Source organism: Aspergillus multicolor (assembly GCF_047715735.1).
Source record: "Aspergillus multicolor strain CBS 133.54 unplaced genomic scaffold BDW74scaffold_9, whole genome shotgun sequence".
Taxonomy (NCBI): Eukaryota; Fungi; Ascomycota; class Eurotiomycetes; order Eurotiales; family Aspergillaceae; genus Aspergillus; species Aspergillus multicolor.
Window position 1 is genome coordinate 258,992 of NW_027395960.1, and position 17,499 is coordinate 276,490.

At 52.1% G+C, this 17,499-nt stretch overlaps 8 protein-coding genes across 8 annotated transcripts; 5 read left to right on the forward strand and 3 right to left on the reverse strand.

Annotated features, from left to right (window-relative positions):
* The first annotated feature begins 9 nt into the window (after positions 1–9).
* On the forward strand, positions 10–1,452 carry BDW74DRAFT_151287 (seipin). The gene is made up of 4 exons (XM_073724151.1): positions 10–159; positions 215–399; positions 473–928; positions 977–1,452. The coding sequence occupies exons 1-4, from the start codon at positions 94–96 to the stop codon at positions 1,401–1,403; spliced, it is 1,134 nt and encodes a 377-aa protein (XP_073584833.1). The 5' UTR covers positions 10–93; the 3' UTR covers positions 1,404–1,452.
* Positions 1,430–4,269, forward strand: BDW74DRAFT_151291 (putative acid phosphatase). The gene is made up of 4 exons (XM_073724152.1): positions 1,430–1,626; positions 1,680–2,575; positions 2,638–2,697; positions 2,829–4,269. Exons 1-4 carry the CDS (start codon positions 1,615–1,617, stop codon positions 4,162–4,164), a joined length of 2,304 nt encoding a protein of 767 aa, XP_073584834.1. The 5' UTR covers positions 1,430–1,614; the 3' UTR covers positions 4,165–4,269.
* Positions 4,270–4,315: 46 nt separating this feature from the next.
* On the reverse strand, positions 4,316–5,576 carry BDW74DRAFT_177137 (uncharacterized protein; the record flags this gene model as incomplete). Its single annotated transcript, XM_073728801.1, has 3 exons — positions 4,316–4,758; positions 4,823–5,106; positions 5,182–5,576. The coding sequence occupies 3 exons, from the start codon at positions 5,574–5,576 to the stop codon at positions 4,316–4,318; spliced, it is 1,122 nt and encodes a 373-aa protein (XP_073584835.1).
* Positions 5,577–5,704: 128 nt separating this feature from the next.
* On the reverse strand, positions 5,705–7,375 carry pex14 (putative peroxisomal membrane anchor protein (Pex14)). Its single transcript, XM_073722467.1, has 5 exons — positions 7,259–7,375; positions 7,190–7,196; positions 6,876–7,128; positions 6,729–6,813; positions 5,705–6,678 (listed from the first exon to the last, which is right to left on the reverse strand). Exons 1-5 carry the CDS (start codon positions 7,286–7,288, stop codon positions 5,974–5,976), a joined length of 1,080 nt encoding a protein of 359 aa, XP_073584836.1. The 5' UTR covers positions 7,289–7,375; the 3' UTR covers positions 5,705–5,973.
* A 393-nt stretch (positions 7,376–7,768) lies between these two features.
* Positions 7,769–10,057, forward strand: BDW74DRAFT_167324 (kinetochore-associated Ndc80 complex subunit NDC80; the record flags this gene model as incomplete). Its single annotated transcript, XM_073726680.1, has 2 exons — positions 7,769–7,813; positions 7,886–10,057. 2 exons carry the CDS (start codon positions 7,769–7,771, stop codon positions 10,055–10,057), a joined length of 2,217 nt encoding a protein of 738 aa, XP_073584837.1.
* A 1,091-nt stretch (positions 10,058–11,148) lies between these two features.
* Positions 11,149–11,543, forward strand: BDW74DRAFT_151298 (uncharacterized protein). The gene has a single exon (XM_073724153.1). The coding sequence runs from the start codon at positions 11,185–11,187 to the stop codon at positions 11,413–11,415; it is 231 nt and encodes a 76-aa protein (XP_073584838.1). The 5' UTR covers positions 11,149–11,184; the 3' UTR covers positions 11,416–11,543.
* A 226-nt stretch (positions 11,544–11,769) lies between these two features.
* Positions 11,770–12,591, reverse strand: BDW74DRAFT_190224 (SDR family NAD(P)-dependent oxidoreductase; the record flags this gene model as incomplete). Its single annotated transcript, XM_073732134.1, has 2 exons — positions 11,770–12,475; positions 12,533–12,591. The coding sequence occupies 2 exons, from the start codon at positions 12,589–12,591 to the stop codon at positions 11,770–11,772; spliced, it is 765 nt and encodes a 254-aa protein (XP_073584839.1).
* Positions 12,592–13,661: 1,070 nt separating this feature from the next.
* BDW74DRAFT_151300 (uncharacterized protein) lies at positions 13,662–17,016 on the forward strand. Its single transcript, XM_073724154.1, has one exon. It carries the CDS (start codon positions 14,049–14,051, stop codon positions 16,929–16,931), a length of 2,883 nt encoding a protein of 960 aa, XP_073584840.1. The 5' UTR covers positions 13,662–14,048; the 3' UTR covers positions 16,932–17,016.
* Positions 17,017–17,499: the final 483 nt, after the last annotated feature.

Genomic DNA, 17,499 nt, shown 5'->3' on the forward strand with positions numbered 1-17,499 from the left:
AGGTATTTGGCCGAGCCCAGCCTCTCTCCCTTGTCCGCAACTCAAACCACCATCACCACTCGGTCTGCTCTTCACGGCCTCTGCGTGGGAACTATGGACTCGGATGACTCATGGAATGAAGGTGTCAACACTGACCCTTCGTTTGCCGCGAAAACGACGGTGATTCTTGCCAGCAATCATTTCGTAAGAGCTTGAACTAACGGTGATCCTTTAGAATTCGCTGCTGGAGCCTTTACGTCCACTGGTTTCGAAGAAAGCGCTGACGGCCTACCTGGGAACCTTTTTCTTCTTCGCGACCGCCGTATGCATGATCTTTCTATCCATCCTCGCATACGGCGTGTTCTACTACAATTTCATTCCACAAGTCGGACTTGAGCGCATTGTTCATCTGCAGTTCGGGTTGGTTTCTCTCCACCGGTAAACGATTGGTATGAATGGAGCTTTGCGCGACTGACTTGTTATGTTCGTTTAGAGATGGTCATCCTTGGGGTATTGCGGCTCTTGACTCGGCTCTAATATCGTCCCAAACGTACGATGTGCACGTGGAGCTCGAGCTACCCCGGACGCCTTCAAACCTAGCGACGGGGAACTTTATGCTGGACCTCACGCTTCTCTCGCATTCTTCAACATCCGCCCGCACCGGCGAGAATATCACCGCTCCACCTATCTCCCGCTCCCGTCGCCATGCTATCCTGACATATGCATCGCCTCTGATTGATATCACGTCCAAGCTCTCATTCATGCCTCTGTATGTCCTAGGTTGGAAGCTTGAGGCAGAGCGGTTGGTGGTGCCGATGATGGAGAGAGTCGAATTCTCTCGCGGTGCACATAACGTACCTGAGACTCTGCGCTTGGAGGTTCATAGTGAGGAGAAGATGCAGTTCTACTCGGCAAAGGTAAAGTTTAGAGCGAGCTTTACGGGACTACGGTATGTTTCCCCCATGTCTTCGAGTATGCATATCTGATGAAGCCGCAGGTGGATTATGTATCACTGGAGGATCCCGTCATTCTTTGTCTTCAGTTTCATGTTCTGGTCTGTCGCAATGTTCTCGTTCTCTTTATGCTGGGTACTTCTGGCCTGTGTGTTTAATAATGGCGTGAAGACTGAGGAGGACGACGAGGAGAGTATTAAAACAGAGGACGAGAGTGAGAGTGAGCCGACGATCAAGGAAGAGCCGTCTGAGAAGCTCAGTCTCCCGGAGATTGAGTCTACTACGGCGTCGTCGGATAGAGGATTCGATAGCGATTCAGACGATGAACTGAACCATGACGTGGGGCGTAGACGCATGATCATGACGCTCGATTCAGGGCCATCAGAGTCTGGGCTTGGAACAGGGACAGAAAGAGCCGGACCGTCAGGTATCCAGCGGCGGCGGAGCAGGTTACTCAAGGAGGATACGTAGATAGCAGTCATTTACCCATTCATGAAATGAATGACAAGCTAACAATCGCCTGACTGTCTCCAAACAATCGTCATTCTGGGCGTAGATGGTGCCGTTTGTACCCGACGGCTATCGATAACAAGCGGGGAAATTCCTCCTCACAGTCTCTTCGCGGCACTTTTAAGGCATCTTCCTGCAACCTCAGCCTACCTCCTTCGTTGCATATCACCCAATGCATATCCTGGTGGGTTGAATGCGATTTTTCTTACTTCTTCGCTGACAGTATACTCTCTTCAGGTAGCGAACGACGACGGCCCTCCGTCGAACCAGTCGTCCCCTTATATCCACTCTTTCGTCCATACATTGCAGTCCGCGGGGCACACCGTCTCTGTAGTCCTGCCCCATCAACAGCGATCATGGATAGGTAAAGCCCATCTGATCGGAGCCGGCGTCAAACCGACCTATTTCCGCCCCGGCACCCTACACAGAGACGATGGTACTACCCACGAGTACCCCCGCGGGGACAACGACCCGGATGGCGACGAGTGGATTCTCATAGACTCGACCCCCGCTAGTTGCGTGCAGATTGGCCTCTACCACTACTTCCAGGACCGTGGGCCCGTCGACCTCGTGGTATCGGGGCCCAACTATGGACGCAACACTACGACACTTTTCGCCATGTCGAGCGGGACAATCGGCGCGGCTATGGAGGGTGCGGCATGTGGGAAACGCTCGATTGCCCTGTCTTACGCCTTCAGCTCGCGCAACCATGACCCCATCATCATCGCAGAGGCATCTCGGCATTCGGTGCGGGTTATTGAGCACCTTGCGAAGAACTGGGATGAGGGCGTTGACCTGTACAGCGTGAATGTGCCGCTGGAGCCTGGTGTTGGTGAAAGCAAGGTCATGTACACTGAGATGCTCGATAACCGATGGTCGTCTGGCAGCTGCTTCGATGCGGTTGATGCTGAGGTACCGGTAGAGAACCCTGATAAGCGGGAACAGATTCTGCGAGACCAGGAGGAAAAGTTGGAGGAGGATCCCACCGTAAATGTCAATGCTACGTCTGGAAGGAAGTCGCGGATTCCTCATAAGCATTTTGTCTGGGCGCCTAAGTTCACGGATGTCTATCGGAGTGTCGAAGAGAGTGCCCCTGGAAATGACGGCTGGACTGTCAAGGAGGGCATGACCAGGTATGTTGACTCCGTTCCATGGCTCTTACGATACATCATGGGCCTGATCTAACATCAAACAGTGTCACCCCGCTCAAGGCCAACTTCATGCATACGCCCGGTATCAAGGGAGAGATCAAGCTGTGAGTGGTTTCGGCGAGCAGTTTCTGTCTAGACGACCGCTTAGAACATATACCTTGCGCTTTGTGTTATCTATCAAGCGATGTTACGTTCTATGTGTGGATTCATGGTCTGATAGTTCTATATCGCGTAGATCGGATAATGATGAGCCCGCCTTTTACTCCATAGTGGATTGTGACGACCCCTACGTCCAAGGACTGGTTGAGCAGGCACTCCGATCGCGTATGGGGTCCCGCTGCCGGCAAGTATCATCTATATCAGACCTTCCCACCCGGTCCGCCCCCGTGTTCCAATACCGCGAGTACGAACGCCTGGATTTCGAGCACGCCATGATGCACTCTACAACATCCCTGACCAACGCTTACATCATCCGCAAAGCCTTGATCCGGAAACACTACCTCGCCAATACCGTCGCTAATTGGGTCACGAAGCACCCAGAGAGCGTGCTGGCGAAGCACGTCAAGCTCTCCGTCGACTTTGAGCTCGACTACGCCGAATTCCTGGACGATGCTTTACTTGAGGCTTACGAGCTCCGCGAGAGTCTGGAGAACAACGAATTTAAACCGGACTCCGAGAAGGAATGGTGGATCCTGAAACCGGGCATGAGTGACCGCGGACAGGGCATTCGGCTATTCAACAGCGAGGACCAGCTCCGTGAGATCTTTGAGGAGTGGGAAGTCGATTCTGAAGACGAAGACGAGGACGAAGATCAAGAAGAGTCCAATGACGAGGGCCACGACGAGGGCCACGACGAACCCGACAAGGCTGCTGCGAGTGGTGTAGTGACCTCCCAGCTCCGCCACTTCATTGCGCAGCCCTACATCGACCCTCCTCTCCTCCTTTCCTCGCTCAACAACCGAAAATTTCACATACGAACCTACGTCCTTGCCACCGGCTCATTGAAGGTTTACGTCTTCAAGCAAATGCTCGCCCTCTTCGCTTCAAAGCCCTACGTCTCCCCTACCTCTTCCACTGATGACGCCGAATCCGAAGACCCCGTGGCCGATCTAACCCGCCACCTCACAAACACCTGCTTCCAAGATAAAGCTCTGCCAGAATCCGAGACTGTCCGCCGCTTCTGGAATCTCCCATCCAACCCACCGCCGAATGCAAAGCTCTCCAGCACCTGGAAGGAAGATGTCTACGAGCAGATCTGCGCTGTAACGGGTGAGCTCTTCACTGCTGCGGCGCGCGGTATGATGATTCATTTCCAAACGGTCCCGAATGCATTTGAAGTCTTTGGTGTGGACTTCATGGTCGACGAGGGTGGAAATGTGTGGTTGTTGGAGGTTAATGCCTTCCCGGACTTTGGGCAGACTGGCGAGGAATTGAGGGAGGTTGTTGTGGGTGGTTTGTTTGGGGGTGTGGTTGATGTTGCTGTGAAGGAGTTCTTCGGGGTTGATGGCGAGAAGAATGAGGATAATGGGATGAGGCTGGTTGCGGACTTGGATCTTGGGAGGAAGAATTGATTTTTGCTATAATTGTGGTTAGGGTTGAAGGCGTCGTAGAAGGGTGTGGTATAAACTAAAAGTTGATAGATGGCTAGATTTTTGGTTGAAACAATGTATTCCTGTTCTTTGATCGTCTTTTACTCATATATATAGGCTCTCGTGAACCTCATTAACCAAACCTCTGCTTCGCCAATGTCTTCAACCACCCAATCGTCTCTTCCTCCTTCTCTCGATACTGCCTAACCCTCTCCTCTCGTTCCGCCGTCTTGGCTCGCAGGAGTTCCTCTCTGCGAAGCTCCCGCTCATTCTTTTTACGTTGCTCCCTTTCCCTAGCAGATTTGATAGCAGCAAGATCATTTTCGCCAGAGCCCATGAGCTCATCATCCGGCGCCCCCTCTGTAGGTGAGTCACCGCGGCGCGAATCTGCAAACGCCTTATTAGACGCCGCAGCCTCCCGCCTCTTCTCCATACGGCGCTCGTGTGTCCCAGGTTCGGCGCGCGGCGCAACCTCGTCTTCCATATAGCGGACCGTCGACTTGTGCGAGCGGATTTCGGCACGGTGCTGTTGGCGCGTGTCGTATCGGTCTGCCATGGCGTCTTCTATGGCGGTTTCTGTGGTCTTTTAGTATGCTGGCTGCTACAGTACCTTGAGTAGCATCGTTCAATCAGAACGTACCTCTCCGTAATTCTAAGTCCTGCATAGTTGGTATTGCTGGACCAGGCGCACGTCCACGACTCGGACCGTACTGGGGCATAGGGCCGTAGTCATCGTCGTCGACTTCATCATCTTCCTTCTCATCGCCTTCATCATAATCAGCGCTAGGAACGGATTCTTGTTGCCTTTCCCGTCCCGCGCTCTTGTGATCTTCCGGCCCCGGCCCTGGCGCAACTGCACTAGCACTGCGTGCTCTCTCCAATGTCACAGGGTCATACCACCCCTCTGCCAATTCTCCACGGTTCCTAATATGTCAGCCTATCGCTCGGTCTCCAACCAGACATACGCGCAATCCAGGGCAAGCAAGCTATATGACCTACCATTTCCCCACAAAGCTCTTCCACCGCCCCTTCACCTCATCCTCCCCCATGTCCTCGAGTAACTTCCCCTTCTGTATATCAAGGTACATAGCAAACATCGGTTCGTAGCTCTCCAGGTCTCGCTTTCTGAGCTCGCGCGCGTTGTAGGGGAGGGTTATTGCGACTCTTGTTTCGGGTTGGGCCTCGCGTTCGGTGCGCCGTTCGCGGTCGCGGCGATGGGAGTGGCAATGAGAGTGTGAGTGGCCATGTCTGTGACGGTGCCCGCGCTCGCGATCATGATCGTTGTCGTCGCGGCGACGGTGCTTGCTATGTTCGTGAGATCGTCTTGTTGGGGATCGCGATCGGGCGCGTGAGGGGGAGGTTGATCGTTGGTGATATCCGGTCGGAGGTGGCATGGTGGCTTTCGTTTTTGCCTTCTTTGTGTTTAGTGCTCCGAGCTGTAGAGAGGCCCTTCACCAAGCCCTTTTAATTTGATTGATGGAGATGATTTGAAGGTGAGGTACGAGGCGGAGCGGAAAAGGTAAAGATGGAGATGCCAAGAATTGGAGATTGGTCGCTCTTTCCCATGCTTGTCTGCACTAGTGGTCCGTGCTATGGGCTTCTATACGAGCAACGCCTCTGCATCGAGAATTACAGTAAGAAAGTTAAGTAGATACATCTAGATGAGTAAAGCTCTTTTGGTCTCCGTTGAGATTGGCATCCTCCCCTAAATGAATTGTGGACAAACACCAAAAGGTATAGAAGGTACTCCTACAATGGTTCTAGATAGATGCATCAAACCGTTAAGAAAGGTTAACTAGGGGGTGCGCTCGACTGATCCGCGCTATTGTTTTCACCGGACGCCGGGGTGGAAGGAGATGACGCGGGCTTGGATCGGTTCGCAGCAGCCAACTGCCAGGCGGGGATTGAGGGGGACTTGTTGAACCGTGATAGAGGGTTGGTGGGGTTGGCAGAGCCGGCGCTCGGAGTCTGCGCTGCTCCAGAAGGTATTTCGGATTGGGATGGAGTAGGCGTAGTTCCGTTGGTTGCAGGTGCGGACGAAGACGAGGTGGCTTCAGTGCTGGGAGCGATTGTCTCAGGCGCCCTCGCGGTAACCGGGGAAGGAGCAGCACCACCGCCAAGTCTGTTACCCAAAAGTGTCTTCAAGCTCTTCAACTCGGTTCCAAGCTCCCGCAAACGGTTTTCATTGCCCTCGCGGGCCCCCTCTAGCGCCTTCGGGATGGCGTCTTTCAGTGCATTAACCTCATCATTGATGCGCCTAGTCTCGTCATCTCGCCGCCGCGACGCAGTCTTCAAATCGGCAACCAAAGTCTCTACATCTCTCAAGGTAGCATCCAACTTATCAGTACGCGCCTCTTCAGCCGTCTTCAGGGCGGCAGTGTCAGTAGTGAGCTGTTCGATCAAAGCAAAAGCTCGAGAGAATTGCTCATCGATATTCTGCTTGTCTTGTTCTAGTTGTGGCGGAGTCGGGGGTGCGATTAAAGGCGTGATATATCGCTACTCTCGTTAGAAGCCGAACCGCAGAAAGTGTGAATACTTCTGCCCACCTTTGCTACTGTGTAGAGCCCAAAACTGACCCCTCCCATAACCGTAGCCATTATGAACCAGTCGCGCCAATCCCGTTTCGGAGGCCTATCCATCCGGCATTAGTCAATTGTCCCCTAACAGACAGAAACTGAACGGCTCAAACTAACTCTGGCGGAGGTTGCCACTGGGCATACGGTGGGTAGCCATATCCTTGTGGTGGTGGAGGGGGCGGCCGGTAGTTGGGCTGTTGTGGTGCGAATTGGTATCCCGACAATGCCGACGACGCTGCTGCTGCCACTGACGGATCCTCGCCGGTGCGGGCGAGAGCTATATCGATCTCTTTTTTCGTAAGGTTCTTTGATTGTAGGAAAGATACCCTCTTCTCGATCGGAGCTGAGGCCACAGAGGGATCCTGTAGGACTAGGGGAGAGAAAAGCGTAAGTATGCTATCCTGCGATAGGAAGGGCGTTTGAGTACGCACATGTCACCTAGGCGATCCGTCAGTCAGCTCCGCGATCCACTTCTGGGGTCCGAAGAGCGCAAGACTTACAGCAGAGGAGATCAGCTCCTCTCGAACCATGATGATTTATCCCTCAACGAAATACTAGTCAAAGGAAAGAAGGTGCATGGAGGATAATGGGGAAGGAAGGGGAGAAGAAGAGATGGCAGGGAGTTGGAGAAAGCGCCGCATCGGCACTGAGAGCGTGAACCTCGGGACGTTTCGCCGCCCGCGTAGCATGACGGAGCCTTCCCCGGAGTCTCGTGATTAAGGTCCCGTGACTTGCTAAAAGAATGGCAGAATAAGTTTCACCTGACATACACCGCCTACTATTCTAAGAACAAGGTGGGAGATTGGATTGGGGGGCTCTTGTTTACATTCGGGCATCTGCGATTATTTACCGCCGCAGTCATTTCTCTTCCGCACCAGCACCTGGCTCTTGGCCATTCTTCTTGGAGACCCTCCAACCCCAGACATTTGGGCCGTATTGGCGCTCACGCTTGCTTTCTTTGAATAATTGTCAATCCGTGTCACGCTGCGGTCGCAGCTTCCTGATCCACCATGTCGCAAGAGACAGGATTATTTAGCATCAAACGCCCCCGCGACGTAAGTCCAGTACCGTCTCATTCTTTGTGTTAGAATACTTGTAGGAAACGAAAATAACGTTTGTTTGTACAGACATTGGGGAGCGTCCAAAATTATTCTGGTCTCCCGCAGCCGTCATCAGCCCTGAAGCGCACCAGCTCAATCGGATACCAAAACCCGCCGTTTACTTCCCAGCACACGCGCTCCATGTCCCTGATGAACTCCGTTGGTCGCCCTCAGCAACCAAACTTCCAGCGATCGTCTTCTACAGGTTTCGGCGCGGATCCCGGTCTTTCATCGGTCAGGCGCTCTGTTTCCAGCAACGTTTTCCACGGAGCCAGCGCTGGACGGCCGAGCTTTGCCCCAGGCTCGATGTCAACCAACTCGGCGTCTCAGAGCTTACAGAGAAGGAGCAGTGTATTTTCACGACCTTCCACAGGTGGTGCCATGGGCCACCAGTCATTCTTTACACAGGTGCCTTCGGCCGCCGGCGTTCCTAGGGATCCACGACCTCTCCGAGACAGGTCTTTTCAGGCTCGCATTGCGCAGGAACTGCTGGAGTACTTAACTCACAACAACTTTGAGCTCGAAATGAAGCATTCACTTGGCCAGAATACTCTTCGGTCGCCAACTCAAAAGGACTTCAACTACATCTTCCAGTGGCTATACCATCGGATTGATCCAGGGTATCGGTTCCAAAAAGCGATGGACGCGGAGGTCCCACCAATCCTGAAGCAGCTACGCTACCCGTACGAGAAAGGTATCACGAAATCGCAGATAGCGGCTGTCGGAGGTCAAAACTGGCCTACATTTTTAGGAATGCTCCACTGGTTAATGGAACTGGCGCAAATGATGGATCGCTTTGCTTTAGGAGAATATGACGAGGCATGCGCAGAAATGGGAGTAGACGTCTCGGGAGACCGAATCATTTTCCGTTTCCTCACAGGGGCCTACCACGACTGGCTACAAGGCGGAGAGGAGGAAGATGACGATGCTGCTGGGCAAAGGCTTGTTCCTCACATTGAGCTCATGGCCCAGGAGTTTGAGAAAGGCAACGAGAAGTACGTCCAGGAAATGCAGGTTTTGGAGGCTGAAAACAGGTCACTACGCGATCAAATTGAAGAGCTTGAGAAGAATGCTCCCGACATGGCCAAGCTTGACAAGCAATTTAGGATTCTGGAGGATGACAAGAGGAAGTTTGAAGACTACATTCAGAATGTGCAAGGCAAGATCGAAAAGTACGAAAGCCGCATAACTTTCCTGGAAGACGAGATCAAAAAGACGGATTCGGAGCTGCAGGCCGCTGAGGAAGAACGGGCGGGACTCCAGGCTAGCGTCGATCAACAAGGCCTAACGATCCAAGATATCGACCGCATGAACACCGAACGAGACCGACTTCAGAGGAGTCTCGATGATACCGTCAATCGCCTGGAAGAGACACATGCACGCGTGATGGCCAAAGAATCCGAGGCTAGCGCCAAGCTGGAAGACTTAGAAGAGCTCGTGAAGACCTATAATACCCTAGGTTACCAAAACAGTCTCATCCCTTCGTCTGCCGTCAATGCTAATGGACAAGATTATGAGCTTGGCCTGAACGTGAACGAGCGTAGTTTCTCTGCATCACAGATTGGTGGCATGCCTAGCAGAATCTCACCGGAAGCTGATAGGCTGCTAGCTGAGCCTTTCACTGGCTATCATCCAGCACACCTGTTGAACTTGGACCTACGGGGCATGGTTCGCAGCAATCTACAGGCACTCCGAAAGGACATAAACGAGCGCAGAAAGCGCGGAATTGACGCCGACCTAGAAAGACGAAACCTGTTGGATAACATAAAGGAGGCTATGGATGAGAAACGCAGCGAGGTTGAGGCACTAGAACACAAGCGACGCACGGCGCAAGAAGATTTCGAGCGGCTCAAAGAGGTTACCACCACACAGAAACTTGCATCAGACGCGCAGATTGAGAAGATGGAGAAAGAGTTGGCGAAGATGCAAGCTACTATGAGTGAGAGTGTTCAGCTCATGGAGCAACGCGAAATGAACACCAACATCGAATACGAACAGCTCACGCTCCGAGCCAATGCTCTTCGAGAAGAATTGCACACCAACGTCGAGAGCATGCTGAACGACGTGATCCGGTTCAAGGTTCATGTGCAAAAAGGCCTGGAAGACTACGAAAACTTTGTTGTGGATGAAGTAGAACAGGAGCTAGGTGGCGACATGCAGATGGACGAAGACAGCCCTGTTGACAACGAGGAGCTTTGAAGCTGACAATAGCCCCATCACATCCCCTCACCTGCGCTGCTCCTAGCATTTCCACGTGCTTGAGACTGTGCTGAGCTTACCAACCTCAAGTACCAACCCACGGATGCAGGTCACGACTGTCAACAATGCGCTCAACCTAGCCGCGGGTACCTTGGTGAATCTTATGCCATCTTGGTGGGCAGTTAGCTTGTTGGTCAGCAGCATCCTGTTCATGACTTTATTTGCACAACCTTCTTCCAGGTTTACCAGAACGGTTGCCTAGAGTTTTTTTTTTGACAAACGTCATAGTTTTGAGGCCGAGCCCTCAAACCTCCATACTGCCGGCAATATTCAATTATATATCGGTGTATTGGCATCTGGGTGTTCTGGCGCTTTGTCGTTGTTTTTGCGGCCAGGACTTGTTTTGGGTGTATTCAGCTTTATTCCTTTGGGACGGATATATGCTTGTATGACTTGTTTATGGAGATTACGGACAGTCTGATACCATTGTGCTTGGGAGTTTTGTTTTATGGTTTTATTTTATCTGGTTATACATATACCAAGTCGTTGGAGTACAGTGCCAATGACAACATATTGTCCATACCACGCTCACATGCTCGACGCCCAGGTTCCACGCCAGCTGGATCGCAAACCCTCCGTGCCCACTCTGACCAATTGACTAGCCCATACACCAGAAAACTGGGGTAGCCTACAGGATGTGGGAGTTATACGGCGTGGATGGTGGGACACAGCGCCCCAATCACTCAGGCATGCGCTTCTCTGAAGAGCTTCGGCTGATTTCTAGCCATGTCTTAGGCCTAGAAGTGTTTGAGAAAAAGGTTCGAGGCATGCTCCTCTCCTCGAATACAAGCATATAAGACGCTGTGCAATCGGCTTTTGGCTGCGGCTCAATATCCCTCGACAGGTTCTCCACTGTATTTAGGTTGACTATTCATCTACTGTCCGCCACCTCCCCAGTATCATGAAGACCTCTGTTACCTTGGGTGCTGCCTCTGCCCTTTTCATAGGCAATGCGATAGCTCAAGTAACCATCGTATATGCCCTGCTGAAGCTACCATCGTTGTTCGTGCCAGAGCTAACAAATCGTGCAGATCGTTCCTCCCCTTCCAGACCTTCCCTCCGTCCCTATGCCGACTATCCCACGCACCATCTCGCTCCCCAGTCTCCCAAGCCTGGCAATTCCTACAACACTTCCACGATCAGCATGCATTCCTATTCCGGGTATGCCTACTGCAACTGTAACCGCGAGTCTAGTGGCTGCTGCACCTACCGCTAGCTCAGACACCGACGCTAAACCGTCGCCCAATGACCAGGTTGAGCGGACGCATGCGCGACAGATGGTGCTGGTTGATTTCTGAGGACTTTCTTGTTATACTGGGCCTTCATAAGCTGTCAAGATGTGTTTCGCGTAGTGTAGGTTTGATATGTTATTTCTTGATTTGTGTATTGGATTAATTGGTCTTGTGGCTCAAGAGCTTATGTTGTTAAGAGATTGAAGGCGTCTCATCTGTTGAACCATTATTCTTGTGTGTGAACTGCTCGTAGCCATTCTACAGCTGGAGATATTGGCCTCTAAACTAAAACTTACTCTTGGCCTCTGCGAAGATGGCGGCACTTTGTAGGTGTATTTTGATGGACAACCAGAGTCAAATTTCCTCAGATAGCTTCCATTATATATGCACTACCTAATCAACGTATTTACTTCAGCCCATTTACTTCAACCCTCCAGTAACCTCCACCACACTCCCGCTCATATACGAACTTTGCGAGCTGAACAAGAATGCAACAACGTCCGCTATTTCTGATGACTGTGCCAGCCTCCCCATAGCGACCCCGTTAACTAGTCGCTGATTCGCATCTCCGCCCTCGACATTCCCGGCCATGGTCGGCGTGTCCGTATACCCCGGAGCAACCGCATTAACTCTGATACCCCGCGGTCCGAGCTCCATTGCTAGAGCCTTGGTGAATCCCACGATAGCATGCTTAGTCGCACAGTAGACAGTGTAGCCCGAGTATCCACGGAGCCCACAGTTACTCGCGACGTTAACAATGGATGACTGCTCAGAGAGAAGCGGGACGCAGGTGCGGCTCATGTTGAACGTCCCGCGCACATTGACTTCCATTAAGCGGGTGAAGTAGGCGTCTGTCGTCTCTATGATGGGGATATTGGTCGGATTGATCCCGGCGCAGTTGAAGAGACAGTCCAGTTTGGGGTCTGTTCCTGTGCTGGTAGGAATCGACTTGACGACGGCCTCACAGTCTGCTGGCGAGGATACGTCACACTTCTGGTAGACATGCTTGGGCTGGGACGAGCCACTCTCCTCCAGGTCAGTTTTCACCTGCTCGAGGAAATCAGCGCTGATGTCGCACAGAATCAGGGTTGCGCCGAGGCTGGCGAGCTTTTGTGCTGTGGCTCGCCTGGAGGAGATATGAGTTGGCTGCTATACATGATCTAAGACAATGGACATTGCTCACCCTATACCACTCCCAGCACCAGTGATGAGGATGTTTTTGCCTTGAAAGCTCTGTGCCATTTTGGTGAGGATACTAGGCTGTTTTCAAATAGGTAATGGGGGCTCGTGGCTTTATCTGCAAGTCATTTGGAGACTGAGGGGCAGCCCCTAGGTCAACTATGAGCTCTCGAGAATCTCCGACCCCAATTGTGGGGACGTGGAGTCGATCTTATCATGGCAGTAATAGGAGGATCAAGTGAGATAAAAGCTGGTTCCAAGAGAGCTACAAATTGATAATCATCATCAAACTATCTTGCTTATCCTGCTCACAAAGGATGTTGAAGGGACTCCCAGGCCACCATTTCACCAAAAAGTCTTCATGGCGCAGCAGGCAATACTGACTGATTGTTTCTCTCACAATCAACTAGAGCAGCCGTTCCCCTATATAGAAGAGATTAGCATTGATACATCACCGACTGCTAGGTTGTACAAAGCAGGAAGAGAGGGACAGGGGGGTAGACGTGACAAACACGTGACCAGATCGTATACTCTGTCTGTAAAGTGCATGCCGCTGATTGGTGCATGCAAGGATTACTCAGCGCCTTTCTCGGAGCTCAAAAAAGCCAAAGAAATCGAGGCGATCTCGAACTTGTCTTCAGAAGCCGATTGCCAAAACTCGACACGTTCACTCGTTACCGAATCTTCTTTCTTACCGGAGTCTTGGACTTCCAACCCCCTTTCTCCCGCGAGCCGTTTGGGAATGCAGTGTCCTGTCAGCTCTTAGACATGCGCAACAGAGCATCACTCCGACGGCGACACCGAGATTTGGATCACCTTGCGCTCGCCCTATTACCCTCCGTCGTGTCATGACAAGGTGCCCTCTTCCAGCCCGCTTGCTGTGTCTGCATTGCAGGTCTTCTGTGCGCCCTCGTTTCGACGACGCTTCGTCGCTCTCGCCAGCAGCATCTCGTTCCGGTTGGAAACTACAATGGAGCAAGCAGTACTCTGTCGGCGCCCGACGTCCGGTTTTTGATTCTGAGTTTCTAAAGGGTCTTAATCGCCTCTACCCTCTAGAACGCCAGATCCCGGAGGCACATGGGAAAAAAGTGAAGCCCTGGATATCCTTAATCGAGGAATTTTTGCGGCGGAACCCGAAAGATGCAGGGACACACTCGGCCTCCGGCAAGTCATCGGGAATAACCCGAACCTCGTTTGCAGAGACCATCGACTTGGCTCACTATCTGAGCACCGCCCGGACGGAGCTCAATAGGGACCTGTTAGCTCATCTTGGGTTCAAGCTGAACCACTGGTCAACTGTATATGACACGCTCAACAGATTAGTGGATGCTGCGGAGGCAGTCCGGGAGGCTTCTGCCTCGCCGAGCGGAGTCATAGAGGATAGAGCGCAACGTTCGCAGCTCTCGCTCGACCAACTCACCGATGAGGATTCCTCCCCCCAATCCTGGCGGGCTTCGAAAATCACAGGATTAACTGGTCTGGATTCTCTTACCTATAGGCCATTCGCGCGCGACTACCATATGCTGCTCATGGCTGAAGTTTGGAAGGGCTTAGGCATAATAATCCTTTACGCTGTGGATACGTCTTCGGCTAAATCCAAGCTAGCCATGTCAGTGGTGTATCGCATCCTTGCACGGCTTCACCATTCTGGTCTTGTTTCTGAACGGGTTTACAAATACACCACTCCGAATGCTTATCAGGCTACGTTTCGACCCCCGGGAATGCATCTACTATCCAGTCACATCATGGACGTCCTTTCAGACGCTGCTTGGACTGTGCATGAGACTAAAATTGCAGCGGAAGCAGCTGCTGCGGGAAAAGACGCCCCTTTTCTTCCTGCCAAGATCAACATCAAGGAGCTAGGGCATGAGATCTGGCTGGAATTCATCCTGTGGTGCTGCGTCGAACATGGACACATCAACGAAGGAATCTGGCTGGTCGACAAATTGGTGAGTCGGCAAGGCAAAGGGTGGAAGTTCCAGAGTTGGGCGCCTCTTCTTCGCGACGAACAATCCTTGCGCAACATCAAAATCAGTCGAGAAGTCTCAACATGGCCTTCACCCGATTCGGCAAACGTTAGTCCCGAACCGCTGAAACGTACCGACCCTCCTTCGCTTTTCCACGGGCTAGGCAAGCAAACGATCAGCATTGAAGTCGTTCAAGCATTGCTAGACAATCTGCTCAACCTCGTGCATATGGGAATGGGCATTGGTGGTACACCTGCGATTGAACTTCTCCGTCGTATCGACAATTTCAAGTTCACTATTACCTCCGCTACAGAATCCGACTCCAAGTTTCTGCCCACGGTCAAAGCAGCTAACTGGTTCACTACCCGTGTAATGGAATCAGGCGGGCTGATTCCCGAAGCTGATCCGCAAACGTTTGATAACTTCCTCAAGCTGACTCCTCATGTTGTCCCGCCTTGGAGTAATGGTATGTGCCCTGTAGAGGAGGAAGACCTAGCCAAACTTCATCCATCTCGACTCTATGATGACACGTCTGCTTTTACTGGCTTAATGGAATACAACCTGAAATTCCACTCTTTCCGAAGATTCACAGGAAGCGCTTTGAACTTGTTTGCCGATTTGCAAGAGGTTATGGACACGTGCAAAATGCGACGCCTTGACGATTTCTTTTCGTCCCAAATAGAAAGCGATAGTGCTTCTTCCAGTCATAGCGACGGCATGGCACCCGTTGAGTCGTCGATTCCGCAACTTTCGAATGTCACGCTTGCCCATTTGTTTGATCTAGTTACTGTGTCACGAGCGTACGCATTCGGCGAGTGGCTACTGTCATCTGGTGATATCGACGGACCTACAGTGCCCGCAAGCGCATACGGGGACCAAGCCCTGGCCCCTTCTCTCTTGCGGTTCGCAGCTGCTACCAATAATGACACCGTGGGCGCGTCCGTCATACAATCACTCGCTGAACCTATATCTCTCAACACACTTCGGGCGCTTCTAAACTATCAAATCACAATGCATCAATGGGACCAGGTCGTGCCCACCCTCAGGTACATTCGCGATAATCGAATCAAGACTTGGGCACATAGCAACATCGCGGCCATTGCTGCCGAGATCATCCGTCTGGATCATGCCCTACGGCTGCAGCCGCAAGAACAAACCCCGGACAATATGGCGACTTCCAATATCGAAGTAAGTCTTGTGGAAGCAAAGAAAGTCCTCTACCGCATTTTATTCGGCGAGTTCGACGAAAATCCTTGGCGCAAGCGCAGCAACCCTAACTTCCAAGCGCACACCGTCATCAGCTTCACCCGCCTCTTCCGCCATCTACCGTCTCCTTCTCTACACGAAATCGCCGACTCCGTTTTCGAGTCTGAGTATGTTCCTATGTACCGTCTCTCCTATATACCCTCCCCGCCGTTCCACACTATTCTCGCCGCCATCGTCGAGACTCAGGGTACTCCTGCTGCCATGAAAATCTATAAGCGTTTCTGTGTGAGCTACAACTCACTGGAGACAAGGCATCTTGTCGTAGGCGGCATCACGCGCTTCTATCAAAAGGCTGAGCGGGATTTCCGGAGAGGTGATCCGAACTTTGACGCCGCTTATTTCCACCACCTTCAGAAGAAAATGGTGTTCCCAAATCCGAACACTGTGAGAATTCTTACCCAAGCGGCTGTTCGGGAATACCAAGCTGCTGTGGCCGAAACTGCGGCGGAAGAAGAAATAGGCGCACAGCCAGAGTCGGGGTCAGCGTCAAAGTCAAAGTCAGCGTCAGCGTCGGCGTCACCGTCGGCGTCACCGTCGGCGTCACCGGAGTCAAGCTTAAAAGACACAGCACCTGAGAAGTCTTCTGATGAACCCTTGCCCCCTCCCGCCGACGCAGAAATTGATTCGCTCTCAGCCCAGTCGCCAACACCTCTAACAGCCGCAGAACGAAAAGCAGAGGCAGAGAGTGCTCTCATCTTCTGCATCAAACGTTTCGAAGTCTTCCGCATGAGTGACACCGAAATCGCCCGTGAGGTCGGCGAAGAGTTCTACTCGAACTACAAAATCACCAACGGAGACAGACGAGAGTGGGACCGCCGCATGAAAAGCGAGTCAAAGCGCAAATGGGAGAAGATGCAGGAGTTGCAGGGACGACTAAACTTGATCGGAGATACCCATCAAGACATCAAGAAGAGCGCGGACTTGAGCAGAAAGGAGCGACGCTTGATATGGCAAAAGATGCGGAAGTTGAAGGAGAAAATCAAGGAGAAGGAAAGGGCTCGGGACGATACCAAGCTGCACGTCCTCTTGAACATGGCCACACGAGAGCGCGAGCGCGAGCCCAACCATAAGCCGTTGCCTATGTCAATGGGCGAGAGGCGGAGGCATAAGCGCCAAAGGGACAGAGAGAAGAGAAAGGCTAGGGAAGAAGGCCAAGAATCCAGACCTTGATGGTTGGATTCATACTCATACCGCACCCATTATACTGTATTATATTATAGAATAGACCAGAATCTAATTGTATATACAACGAAGCGAGCGCTTAATGATTCCGGCGGTATAAAATGTATGTATAAGTGCGAGTAGGCGTGGAAAACAGTATACTGCAGGAGCAACGTACCCCATTGCACCTGCCCTCCGACGCTGCGCGCAGAAGAGTACTATTTAGGAAGGAACGACCAACGCCGGGCGAGACAGGAAGGAACGACCTCACCTCCCCCGGTCGCGCCTTCCAATTGGGAGAATAGACCTGGTTAAACAAGGAAGGAACGATTGACTAGTCACCTTACTCATACAGGGAAGGAACGAACGGCCCTTCGCACCTGCCGTCCAGGAGAGTACACAGGTAGTAAGTAGTACACCCATCCATCCTCTGATAAACTCTACCTGTCCAGGCAAAACCATGTCCATGGCTGAAAAGGTATTGCTTAGCCTGTAGACCTGGCTAGTCTATATGTGTAGCGGACGTGGTCCACAGAATATCTACTCAAAACAGGGGCGTCCTCATATATGGGTAGTT

Bases quoted from the DNA above. Each gene is read 5' to 3' on its own strand.
- BDW74DRAFT_151291 (XM_073724152.1), top strand. The intron at 2,576-2,637 runs GTATGTTGACTC...AACATCAAACAG, and splicing joins GTCAAGGAGGGCATGACCAG to TGTCACCCCGCTCAAGGCCA. The intron at 2,698-2,828 runs GTGAGTGGTTTC...TATATCGCGTAG, and splicing joins ATCAAGGGAGAGATCAAGCT to ATCGGATAATGATGAGCCCG.
- pex14 (XM_073722467.1), bottom strand. From the start codon at position 7,288: ATGGTTCGAGAGGAGCTGATCTCCTCTGCT. The intron at 6,814-6,875 runs GTTAGTTTGAGC...CCGGATGGATAG, and splicing joins CAGTGGCAACCTCCGCCAGA to GCCTCCGAAACGGGATTGGC. The intron at 6,679-6,728 runs GTGGGCAGAAGT...TAACGAGAGTAG, and splicing joins GGCTCTACACAGTAGCAAAG to CGATATATCACGCCTTTAAT.
- BDW74DRAFT_151298 (XM_073724153.1), top strand. From the start codon at position 11,185: ATGCCGACTATCCCACGCACCATCTCGCTCCCCAGTCTCCCAAGCCTG.
- BDW74DRAFT_151300 (XM_073724154.1), top strand. From the start codon at position 14,049: ATGCTGCTCATGGCTGAAGTTTGGAAGGGCTTAGGCATAATAATCCTT.
- BDW74DRAFT_151287 (XM_073724151.1), top strand. From the start codon at position 94: ATGGACTCGGATGACTCATGGAATGAAGGTGTCAACACTGACCCTTCG. The intron at 400-472 runs GTTGGTTTCTCT...ATGTTCGTTTAG, and splicing joins ATTGTTCATCTGCAGTTCGG to AGATGGTCATCCTTGGGGTA. The intron at 929-976 runs GTATGTTTCCCC...ATGAAGCCGCAG, and splicing joins GCGAGCTTTACGGGACTACG to GTGGATTATGTATCACTGGA.